This window comes from Rhincodon typus, chromosome 5 (genome assembly GCF_021869965.1).
Source record: "Rhincodon typus isolate 14 chromosome 5, sRhiTyp1.1, whole genome shotgun sequence".
Classification (NCBI taxonomy): Eukaryota; Metazoa; Chordata; class Chondrichthyes; order Orectolobiformes; family Rhincodontidae; genus Rhincodon; species Rhincodon typus.
The window spans coordinates 17,447,464-17,460,122 of NC_063336.1; the positions used below are offsets into that span (position 1 = coordinate 17,447,464).

General features: G+C 40.8%; 1 protein-coding gene across 1 annotated transcript in view; it reads left to right on the plus strand.

The window, feature by feature from the left end:
• The window catches only part of nphp1 (nephronophthisis 1), a 103,981-nt gene that overhangs the window by 50,645 nt on the left and 40,677 nt on the right, over window positions 1-12,659 (plus strand). Inside the window, exons 8-10 of the mRNA XM_048596683.1 lie at window positions 3,210-3,456; window positions 5,689-5,817; window positions 7,300-7,374. Coding sequence (XP_048452640.1) covers window positions 3,210-3,456; window positions 5,689-5,817; window positions 7,300-7,374 — 451 coding nt within the window. The remainder of the gene's footprint in view (window positions 1-3,209; window positions 3,457-5,688; window positions 5,818-7,299; window positions 7,375-12,659) is intronic.

A 12,659-nucleotide genomic window follows, 5' to 3' on the forward strand; every position in this document is an offset into this window, starting at 1 on the left:
TTTCAGATTTCTGAAGAAGGGTCTAGGCCCGAAACGTCAGCCTTCCTGCTCCTCTGATGCTGCTTGGCCTGCTGTGTTCATCCAGCTCTACACCTTGTTATCCCAGATTCTCCAGCATCTGCAGTTCCTACTATCTCAGCTAAAATATGTGGTTCCTTTAAGAGATTTGTGCTTTGTCTTTACTGATAAACTTTTAAAAATGTATGTCTGTGAGCAGTAGCTGAAGTTATCAGTACAGAAAGCCTCAAAAAGTGAAACGTGTATCAAAAAAGCCTTATAGGTGGCAGGCAAAACAGCAGTCTGTTTTGATGTTGTATCAATGAGTTTGAATGTGGCCAATTAATTTAAAACCAAACTCAGCGATTCAAAGCCAATTGAATTTAGATCTGATGGTGTTGACAACCAGAAGCCAATCATATTTTAAGAATTTGATTATGTCATTATGGGTATATAAGATGAGGGCGTTTGGAAAATCAGAGAGAACCAACTGCCATCTGAAACAGAGAGAGACAACTGCCACCTGCCAGAGTTAGCACCATTCAGCTCTCGGAGAAAGACCATTTAATTAATGAAAAGTACCACGGTATTTTAGCTCAAAGTCCTCAATGAAGAAATTATGGAGATAAAACATCCCTGACAGCAGAATTAACAGAAAAAAGCTGTTTGTGAAGAGAGTGGAGGTGACAGAATATTCCAGAAGACTGGCTGTGCGAACTTGGATAGATTAAGTTATAGTTTATTGCTTCTTATTAATTTGGTTTATATTAGTGGGACTTGTCTTTATTTAAACAGCATTCCAGTAGAATTTAGACCAGTTAGGAAGTAGTTAGTAGTCCAGGGGGGAATTGTCCGTTTGTTAGCAATTTTGTTAATTTGTCCGTTGTTGGGTTAAATAAATAAATTGTTTCTTGTTATGTGTAAAGTGAAGATCAGGGATTTTCTTTCTTTTAACCATTCTTTTAATTGATTATGAGGGGAAAGATGAGCTTCTCTGGATGTTTCAGGGTAATTATTACAGAGGAACCACTACTTCTGTCATAACAGATCAGGGCTTGTGTTTTAGTTTAATTATCAGAGGCGTTCAGCCATTCCCCGTCATAACAGCAGGCAGCCTTGGTGGTACTACTCCAGTGCTTTGAGGTGTCTGCTGTATAGGCAGTCCACAGCTCAGAGCTATATAAGAAGGCAGGAACTGCCAGAGCTCTGTAAACCAGGATCTTGGTGTCAGATCTGATGTTGTTGTCCTCGAACATTCTTTTCCTTAGGCGGCCAAAGGCTGCAGTAGCACATTGGAGGCGGTGCTGGATCACTTCATCAATAGTTTCTTTGGCCGAAAGGATACTCCTGTGGTATTGGAAGTGGTCAACATTCTCTAAGGCCTCCCATGGATCTTGATGACTGGGGGTTCGCTCCACAATACCAGACCAGGTTGGTGGAGGACCCTCATCTTGCGGATGTTCCGGGTGAGACTTATGCTCTCATGCTTCCATGAAGGTGCTAATAATGATCATCCTCTGAGATTACACATGAGCAAGCATCATCTGCTTACTGCAGCTTGATGACACTGGTTGTGGTGACTTTGGTTTTGGCTTGAAGGCAATGGAGTTTGAATAATTTGCTGCTGGTTCTGTAAGTTAGTTCCACTTCACTGGGGAGCTTGTCGGCGGTGAGGTGAAGCATAGCAGTGAGGTAGGTTGAGAACAGTGTTGGGGTGATGAGCAGACCTGCTTGACAGCGGTGGAAAGGGAATTGGATCAATATGGAGCCATTTGTCATTACCATGTCATCGTGCAGGAGGCAAAGGATGGTGACAAACTTCAAGGTACAACTAAAGTGAAGAAGGACGCTTTATAATGCTTTCTGATTGACAGTGTCAAAGGCCTCAGTAGTCCACATGTGGTCTCACCAGCACCTTGTACAGTTACAGTAAGAGTTCCCTCTTTTCCACTCCCAATTCCCTTGAGACAAAGACCAACATTCCATTAGCCTTCCTGAACACCCATGGCACCTATATGCTAGCTTTCTAAGTCCCCTTGAGTTGCAGGTTTTTGCAGTTTCTCTCCGTTGAAATAACATTTTTTTTTATTTTGTTCTCCATTCCAAAATGAACAGCTTCACACTTTCTCGCATTATACTCCATTTGTCACTTTGTTATTTTGCCCACTTACTTAACCTATCAATATCTCTTTGCAAACTGTTTGATTCGCTCTTGCAATTTGTTTTTCTGTTCATTTTTGTGTTGCCTGTAAATTAGGCTATGATACATTTGCTTCCTTCCTCTAAGTCATTAATATATATTGTTATTTGTTGCAGTCCCAGCACTGATCCCTGAGGAAAACCTCTGTTTTCAGGTTGCTAACCTGGAAAAGAACACATTATCCCTATTCATTGTTTTCTGCCCATTAACCAATTAGCTATCCATGAAAATATACTATCTCCACGACCAAGGGCTCTTAATTCTTAACCTTTTGTTGAACACCTTCTGGAAGTCCAAATACAACACTTACTAGCTCCTCTCTATCCACTCTGGTACTCGAAAAACTCTAATAAGTTAGTCAGACATGATTTCCCTTTCGTGAAGCCGTGCTGACTGTGCTAGATGAGATTATGATTTTCCAAATGTGCTGCTGTTACTTTCTTAATACTTGATTACAATGTTTTTCCAAGAATAGAAGTTAGGCTAAATCGGTCTATAGTTACCCACATCTTCCCTCCCTTTTTGAACTGTCACATTGGCAGTTTCCCAGACCCCCAGTACTTCTTCAGAATCCAGGAATCTTTGAAAAATTAAACTAATGTATCCACTATCTCTGTAGCTAACCTTGATCAAGCAAAGTCTTGATTTTAAAATTCTGTTTTTCTAAAAAGATTCCTCAATGTCATCATCCCTTTCTATCTCAGTAATCTCCTTCAGCTCCATCTATTCTGACCTCTTGAGCATTCTCAATTTTAATTGTTCTGCCATTGATGGCTATACCTACAATTGTTTTGGCCACAAAACTTACAATTCCCTTCCAATACATCTTAGCCTCTCAACCACATTTTCCTCCTTTAAGATATTCCGTAGAACCTATGACTGACCAAGCCTTTGGCCGTATGACCTCATATCTTTTTGGCTTGTTGATGCATTTAGTTCTGCGACGTGCCTGGGGACATTTTATTCTGTTGAAACCACTTTATAAATTGGTTCACAACTGTGTTTGAACTAGCTGCAAGGAGATGCATGCCATAGGTGTGCTGCTCTTTCCATCAATTTTGTTTTGTTTTCAAGAGTTTGTGATCTGGTATCTGACTGTATCCCTGGATTACCTCCACTATCGTTCAAATAATTATGGTCTGATTTTACATTTCCCCTTCACAGGAAATGAATTCCACATGAGTTACTATTTGCAGCCTAAGTTAACCCAGTCCAAATTGTACTTTAAAGACCTTCACTGGGACAGAGTACATGGTGGTGTGAGTAATGTACATTTTGTTTATCATTTGTTTATATACCATTGCCATATGGAATGTTATTCAGAAGTATATAAACTTGCAAAGACAATTCATAGACTAGGTCAATGAGCACAGCTATGGCTGATGGATTTCAGCGTAAGCAAGTGTGAGGTTATCCATTTTGGATGAGAAAGGATAGATCAGGATATTTTCGAGATGGTATGAAGTTAAAAACAGTGAATGTCCAAACAGCCTTTGGGGTTCAGGTGCATATATCTTTAAAATGCCACTAATAGGTAGAAAAAATAATCAAGAAGGTGAATGGAATGCTGGCCTTTATATCTAGAGGACTGGAGTATAAGATGGCAGACGTTATACTGCAATTATACAAAACTGGTTACGCCTCACTTTGAGTGCTGTGAGCAGATCTGGGCACCAAATCTTAGGAAACATATGTTGGCCTTGGATGGAGTACAGTGTAGGTTTACAAGGATGATACCTGGACTTAAGGGGTTACGGTTGTTCGTTAGCTCGCCGAACCGTTTGTTTTGTGGTGTGCAGATGTTTCATCACCTTTCTAGGCAACATCATCAGTGTGACCTCTAATCGAAGCGTTGGTATTCTGCTTCCCTCCTGATATATATGATCCTCTGGTGTGATGATCTTGTCGCTTCTGTTGTTTTAGCAGGAGTTAGTATACGGGGTCTATTTCTACGTTTCAGAGATAGAAAGAACTGCAGATGGTGGAGAATCTGAGATAACAAGGTGTAGAGCTGGATGAACACCTTCATCCAAACACATGGTCATGTCAAAAAAATTCCACCAGTTTTTTCACTCTTACAAAGCCATGCTGACAATCCCGATCAAATCATGCCACTCTAAATGGCGATTAATTTTCTCCTTCACTCTTTTTCTCCAGTGGTTTCCCTTTCACTGATGTCAGACTCACTAGTCTATAGTTCCTTGGCCTATCTCCTCCCACACTTCTCATAAAGTGCCAGTCATCTGGCACCTCCTTAGTGGTCAGAGATGATTTGAAAATTTGGGTTAGCCCTCCATAATTTCCTCCTTCATCTCCCACAGCAGCCTGGGATACAACTCATCTGGACCTGGGGATTTGTCCACTTTTAAATTCTCCAAAACCTCCAATACATCCTCACTTCTTTTATAAATCTTGTTCCAAGAATTTCACAGTCTCTTATCTCAAATTTTGTACTTATACACTCCTTCTCCTGAGTAAGGACAGATGTGAAGTATTTGTTTATCACTCTATCCAGCTTCACGCGAAGATTGCCCACCTTAATAGGCCATATTCTTGAAGAATATCATCAGATTCTCCCAAATCTTCCCTACCAGTGTTTTCTCATGCCCCCCTGTTTGATCTCCAATTGCTTTCTTGAGATCCTCCTGCACTTCCTATTCTCCTTCATGCCCCTGTTGTTTTGCTCCCCTTGTATCTGTTACATGTCTCCCTTTTCGTTTTTATATAGTCCTAAATATTCCTGGACATCCATGTTTCTCTAGGCTTGTTGCTCCTACGTTTCACCATAAAGTGAACATGTTAGGCTTGTACCCCCCGGTACCATTTTGAAAGCCTTCCACTTTTTCTGCTAGATTTACTGTCAAGTAGCTGTTCCCAGTCTGTTTTAGCCAGAGCCTGCCTTATTTTAACAAAATCTATCTCACCTCAGTGCAAAACCCTTTTTGCAGACCATCTTTATCTTTTTCCATAACAAACTTAGCGACTACAACACTGTACGTTATCACTAAAATGCTCCCCCACTGTCACCTTGAGCACCTGTCTGGTTTCATTCCCTAGAATTAGGTCCAGCACTGCACCGTCTCTTGTAGGACCATCTACATGCTGACATAAAATGCTGTTCTGTATACTTTTCAAGTAATCAGATTGTTGCCCAGAATGCAGAAACTTGCTCACACCTTTGGAATAGAGACAGGTGACTTTATTGAAACATACAATATTCTTAGAAAACTTGTGATTATAGGTACAGAAAGGTTGTTACCCATTGTGGGAGAGTCTAGAACCAGAGATCATAATCTCAGAAAATGGAGTTGCTCATTTATGACTGAATCAATAATGTATTCAAGGCTGAGCCACAGTTTTTAATCATTAAGAAATTAAGGTTATAGGGAAAAGACAGGAAAGTGGAATTTCAAGGCTATCAGATAGCCATGATCTCATTGAAAAGCCTACTTATGGTCCTATGTCTTGTGGTCTTCTTTTGGTGTTTACAGCTCCGTCCAGTGAAGACGCATATATCACATATGTTTACATTGTGGAGCTGTAGAATGGTTCCTTTACCTGGGTCTGCTGTGCAAGTGCTAAGCAGGCAGGTTCGTTTCTGCCTTTTTGATGGCCAAAAGGTAAGTCACCTACTGGTTAAATCCTCCATTTGTCGAACCTTTCTAGGCGGATTGTTATCTGTACCATCTAGGCACAAAGTGTTGACTGTATAAGCTGCAAAGAGGACAACTGGGTTCTACAAATCAAATGCCAGTTATGAAGACTATTGAAAGAAAGAAAGACTTCCATTTGTATAATGCTTTTCACATGTACCTTTTTTTAAGTTTGATAGTTACTGAAATGGAGGAATAGAGTGGAATTCCATAGAGTTTGCACAAATAACTTTGGGATAAAGGTGAGAAAATGTGCCCCAGCAAAGTTTGTTGTAGGAGATGTATCAGTTAAGGCATCAGGTGAACTCTCTTGCTCTTCACTATAATGACTTAGGACATATTGTGCCCACCGCTGCAGATGAGACATTGAGTTTATGGATCTCTCAAAAAATGACACCTCTGACTGTGCTCTAGAGTATCAACCTAGATTTTGTATTCAAGTCTATAGTGGAATTTATTCTTACAACTTGATGGTTTCCATCCTAAGGTCTGAAATAAATGATGGGATTGTATATACTTTGGTTGTAGTTTTCCAAAACTCTTGATTCAAGTATTGTCCCATTGGCTTGGGAATTGACAGTTCGTTCCAGTATTTAAGATGGGCTGGAAAGATATATAGAAAATCATAGTCTAATATCTGTTTGAAGTTATTATAACCTGTTATTTGGATCAGATTGAATGTGCACTGGGGGGTGGTGGGAGGGAAAGGAATGAACTGAGTATAAAAAGATAATGTGCATTTCTAAATTGTAATCTGTTTATTGTAAGTGAATTTTTATGAAGCATTCACTAGATCACAAAATAAGCCACTCAGCTAATATTCAGTGGAGTTAGACTGAATGGAATCCTTCTGTGCCTTTATGACCCTATGGGTGGAGATTTATGCCCTTCCCATGGGGAGTATTATAATGGGCAAGGAGAGTGTGCATTTTTCAAGCAAGAGGATGGCGAGGTGAGGGCAGTGACACCTTCCTACCTCTATGCTGACCAAGTCTGAAACATAAAGGCTAATGGACAGCCTTCCTTCATTCACACTGCAAATTGAGGCCTTTGAGTGGGACCTCATCCTGTTATCATATATAGTCATCCATTGATGGGTGGGGCACTTGTCATGTGGGAAGTCTGAAAGGCAAATCCTATCTTGGATGCTTGTGGCTTTTTAAGCTGGGTCTCTAATCCAATGCCGAGGCTAGGTTTCATACGAAATACTGTTTGGTTTTGGTACTTTCTCATGTTCAGTGATATAGAGGTCTGGAACAGCTTGAGGAAATCTGTTACTTAGATTCATGCCTAGTTTTAATACTTTTGCTTAGCTAAATAGTGGCCTACAAAATAGCCTAAATAATTGTCTGTGAAAACCTGTACTGGGGAAGCCTGGAATAAGACAGACCAGAAGAGATTCCGTGTTGCACTCTATAACTAATACTTATTCATTGTTACCTATTTCAGGTTCTCAGCAACATACATACAATCAGAGCAACATGGCAACCAAAGAATCCCAAAACGTGGAGTTTTTCTCCAAGAGTAGGATTACTTACCACTACTTTTCTTTAAAAGAGTTCTGGGGTTGTGAAATGCACTGCCATTGATTGTGATTAAACAGAGTTTATGTCAGTATTTAAGAATGGGTTAGATTTGTGTTTGAAGGAAAGGGAACTGAAATTACATGGGGAACTCTCAAATACAAGTTGTGGGGTAAGGAGCCAAATATTTATGTCTGCAATAACAAAAAATTCTTCACTTGAAATGTTGTGAATCTTTGGAATTTTCTATCCCAGAGGGTTGAGGATCCTCCCTCATTGAATATGTATAAGACTGGATAGAGAGATTTTGGAGCCTCGGGGAATCAAGGGATATGGGGAGGGAGCACAGAAAGTAGAGTAGAAGCTGAAGGTCAACTATGATTACATTGAATGGCAAAACAGGCTCATATGATCTGTTCCTGTTTATGTTTCTTATAGAGATTCCATTCCCTCCACTACCTTTTCCTCATAGCCCTGCAAACCTTTTCAATTATTCAATTTTGTTTTGAAAGCCTTTGTAGAATCTACAGTGTGATCTAGATCCTAACCTCTTGCTGCATACAAAACTTTTCCTGATGTTGCTGCAGATTGTTTTGCTAATATTTTTGAATCTGTCTCCTCAGGTTCTCTCCTTGTCTACTGTATCCAGTTCACTTATGATTTTTAAAATTATTCTTCCAGTCTCCTCTCTATCTTTTCTAATGAGGGCAGTCACTGCTTCACCATTCTGTTCACAAAACAAAAGTCTGTCATCTCCAAAATCTCTACTATACCCTCTCCATTGGCATTGACATTCTTCCTGAATTGGAAGTGTAAGACACATCAGTCCAGTTGAAATGAAACCAGTGTTTTATAAAGGGTCATAATAACTTCCTTACTTTTGAATTCTTGTCTCTAACTATAAAGGCAAGCACTATGCAGGCCTTATTAACTGTTTACTCAGTTGGCTGGGTCAACTTCGTGATGTGTGTGCAAATATCCCCAGGATCCTTTCAGCTTGTGAAAATGCAAAATGCATTATTGCAGAGGCAATAGACTTAGACTCAGTTAATGTTTTCACAGTATGTACAATAATAAAGACGTAAGGGCATTTAATGATTACAGAATTTAAACAGCCATTTCTGTAATTCACAAATTTGTAGATAGATCTTAATAAATCGAATAGCTTGGTCCTGTTTTGCAATAGTATTTGCTTACCATTTAAGTACAAGATGTTTCAATGTATGTTTTTACACAGCACCATCTATATATCAGGAATATTACATATGTGAATTACTTTGAAGTGTTTTTATTCAGGCATTTGCAGTACAATATCCCACAAAACAATTAGATAAATATGAAGTATTCTACTTTTAATGGAGTGTGGCTATGGAAGAAATGTTAGTTAAGATCACAATAAATCAAAAGCTCTTATGAATGAAAGCAGGTGATTGGCAATTTGGCTTCTCCAATATGCTCCACTGTTCAATAAGATCATAGCTGATCTGATGGTGATTTCAACTCCATTTTTCCTCCTGACCCCCATAAACCTTGATTCTCTTGTGGATCACAAGTCTGTCTAATTCAGCCTTGAATGAGCCAGCCTTCACTGCTCTCTGAAGAAAGAAATTCCAAAAGCTAATGACCTTCTGTTGTTAATTGGGAATCCCTTGTTTCTAAACTGTGGACCCTCATGAGAACATAAAAAATAGAAGCAGGAGTAAGCCATTTGGTCCCTCAAACCTGTCCTGTCATTCAGTAAGATCATAGCTGATCTGTCCCAATTCTCAACTTTTGTGGCATGGTGCCTCAGTGATTAGCACTGCTGCCTCACAGTGCCAGGGACACGGTTCAATTCCGCCTTCGGGCGACTATCTTTATGGAGTTTGCACATTCTCCTCATGTCTGCATTTTTCTTCCAGGTGATCTGGTTTCCTCCCTCAATCAAAGATGTGCAGGTTAGGTGGATTGGCCTTGTTAAATTGCCCATAGTGTCCAGGGATGTGCAGGCTGGGTGGATTAGCCATCATGCAGAGTTATGGGGAAAGGGTAGGGAGGTGAGTCTGGGTGGGATGCTCTTCAGAGGGTTGGTGTGGGCTTGATGGGCCAAATGGCCTGCTTCCACACTGTAGGGTTTTGATGATGCTTCTTTCGTGTCAGCTCCTCATAGACCTCACCTTCCAGATATTTCAAAAAATCTATCTCCCTATTCTTTAAATATTTTCAATGATTTATTCATTATTCTCTGGGGTAGAGAATTCCAAGCATTCATCACCCTCTGGGAACATAAGAACATAAGAAATAGGAGCAGGAGTAGGCCACCTGACCCATCAGGCCTTCTCTGCCATTCAATAAGGTCATGGCTTTTGTGGACTCAGCTCCACTTATCCGCCCGCTCACCATAACCCTTTATTCCTTTACTGTTCAAAAATCTAACTACCTTTGCCATAAAAACGTTCAACGAGGTGGCCTCAACTGCATCACTGGGCAGGGAATTACACAGATTCACAACCCTTTGTGTGAAGACGTTCCTCCTCAACTTAGTCCTAAATCTGCTCCCCCTTATTTTGAGGCTATCTCCCCTAGTTCTAGTTTCATCCACCAGTGGAAACAACCTACCTCCTTCTATCTATTCCCTTCATAATTTTATATGTTTCTGTAAGATCCCTGCTCATTCTAAATTCCAATGAATCTAGTCCCAGTCTACTCAATCTCTCCTCTTAAGTCAACTTTCTCAACTCCGGAATCCACCTAGTGAACCTGCTGTGCACCGCCTTTCATGCCAGTACATGCTTTCTCAAGTAAGGAGACTATACTCCAGGCGTGACCTCACCAGCACCCCATAGAGCTGTAGCATAACCTCCCTATTTGTAATCTCTGTCTGTCTAGCAATGAAGGACAATATTCTATTTGCCTTCTTAATTATCTGCTGCACCTGGAAACCAACTTTCTATACTCGTGCATTAGGTCACCCAGGTGCCTCTGATTAGCAGCATGCTGCAATTTTTCACCATTTAAATAATCGCCCATTTTGCTGTTATTCCTACCAAAATGGATGACCACACGTTTACCAACATTGTATTCATCTGCTAGACCCTTGCCCATTCACTTAATCTATCTATGTCCCTCAGACTTTCAGTATCCTCTGTGGACACTTTGCTCTACCATTCATTTTGGTGTCATCTGCGAACTTTGACACACTACACTTGCTCCCCAACTCTAAATCATGTATATAAATTGTAAACAATTGTGGTCCCAACACTGATCCCTAAGGCACACCACTAGTCACTGATCGCCAACTAGAAAAACATCCATTTATTCCCACTCCTTTCTTTTGTATCTCTGTTTTAAATGAGCGTCCCATTATTCTGTAACAATGTCGTCTAGTTTGAGATTCGCTGATTAGTGGAAACACCTTCTCAACATCTAACCTGTTAAGCAAGAGCACTATTTATGGACCATAGGAATCATGACAGCATACAAACTGGCAGCCACACTAAGACAGCAACCGACCAGAGTTAAAGACCCATTAGATACCATGGACAAGACGAATGTGGTCTACAGGATACCATGTGGAGGACAAATGTGGGACAAACAGGCAGACAACTAGCAACCCGCATCCACGAACACCACCTAGCAACTAAACAACGTGACCAGATGTCCTTGGTTTCAATACACACAGACGAGAAAAACCACACTTTCAACTGAGACAACACTACTATCATTGGACAAGCCAAAAAAAGGACAGCCAGGGAATTCTTGGAGGCTTGGCATTCATTTGCGAACTCCATCAACAAACATATTTGATTAGACCCGATACACCGAATGTTACAATGCACAGCCGGAACCGGCACCTACGGGAAGCAGCAAAAACCAGACCATATGAATTTGAACCGGCACAAGACAACAGCACTTCATAGGAGGCTCCACAGCACTGAGGATGTCACTTAGTAAGGGGACAAAATGTCTGTAATCAAACCTCCCAGCTAGGCGATCACACTAACATCTACAATGATTGTGATTGTCGGTGGTCAGTCATTTCAGTTCTAGGACACTTCTGCAGCAGTTCGTTGGAGTAGTGTCCTAGACCCAACTGTTGTCAGTTGCTTAATCAACGAACTTCCCTTCATCATAAGGTCAAGTGGGAATGTACACAGATGCCCGCACCATGTTCATCACCATTTGCAGCAACTCAAATACCGAAGCAATCCATGTCCAAATGCAGAAAGACCTGTACAACTTCTAGGCTTGGGCTGAAAAGTGGCAGTAACATTTGCACAACACAAATGCCAAGCAATGACCATCTCCAAAAGAAGGCAATCTAACTGTTACCTTGACATTTAATGGCAGTACCATCTCTGAATCCCCCCCATATCAATGTCTTTGGATTATCTTTGACCAGAAATTCAACTGGACTAATCATATAAAAACTGTGGCTACAAGAGCAGGTCAGAAGTCAGGAATCCTTAGGTGACAACTCTCCTCTTGACTCCCCAGAGTCTGTCACCATCTATAAGGCACTAGTGATGAAATAGTCCCCACTTTCCTGGATGAATGTAGCTCTGACAACTCCCAAGAAGCTTGACATCATCTAGGACAAAGAAGCCTATTTAATTGGCACCGTATCCACTCCATCCACCATAGATGTTTGTCAGCAGCAGAGTGTACCATCTCCAAGATGTACTACAGAAATTCACCAAAGCTCCTGAGATAGCATCTTCCAAAACCATGACCACTTCCATCCAGAAGGACAAGAACAGCAGATACATGAGAACACTAATGCCTTCAAGTTCTCTTCCAAGCCACTCACCATCCTGACTTGGATATATGTCACCATGTCTTCTACATCACTGGGTCAAAGTCCTGGAATTCCCTCCCTAATGGCATTGTGGATCTATTTACAGCACATGGACTGCAACATTTCAGGAAGTCAAACTGCCTTCTCAAGGACAATTTTGGAGCGGCAATAAATGCTAGTCCAGCCTACGTCCCATCAGTGAGTTATAAAATCACCTTCAGAATCTTGTTAGTTTCAATAAGATCACTTCCTCATTCTTCTAAACTCTAGTGAATAAAGGCCTATTCACTTATGGGGCATGGGCATTGGCATTGCTGGCTGGCTAGCATTTATTGCTAGTTCCTAGTTGGCCTTGAGAAGGTCGTTGTGAGCTGCCTTCTTGAACTACTGCAGCCCATGTGCTGTAGGTAGACCCACAGTGTCCTTAAGGATTTTGACCCAGTGACAGTGAAGGAACGACAATAAATTTTTCAGGTCAGGATGATAAGTGGCTTGGTGGGGAACTTGCA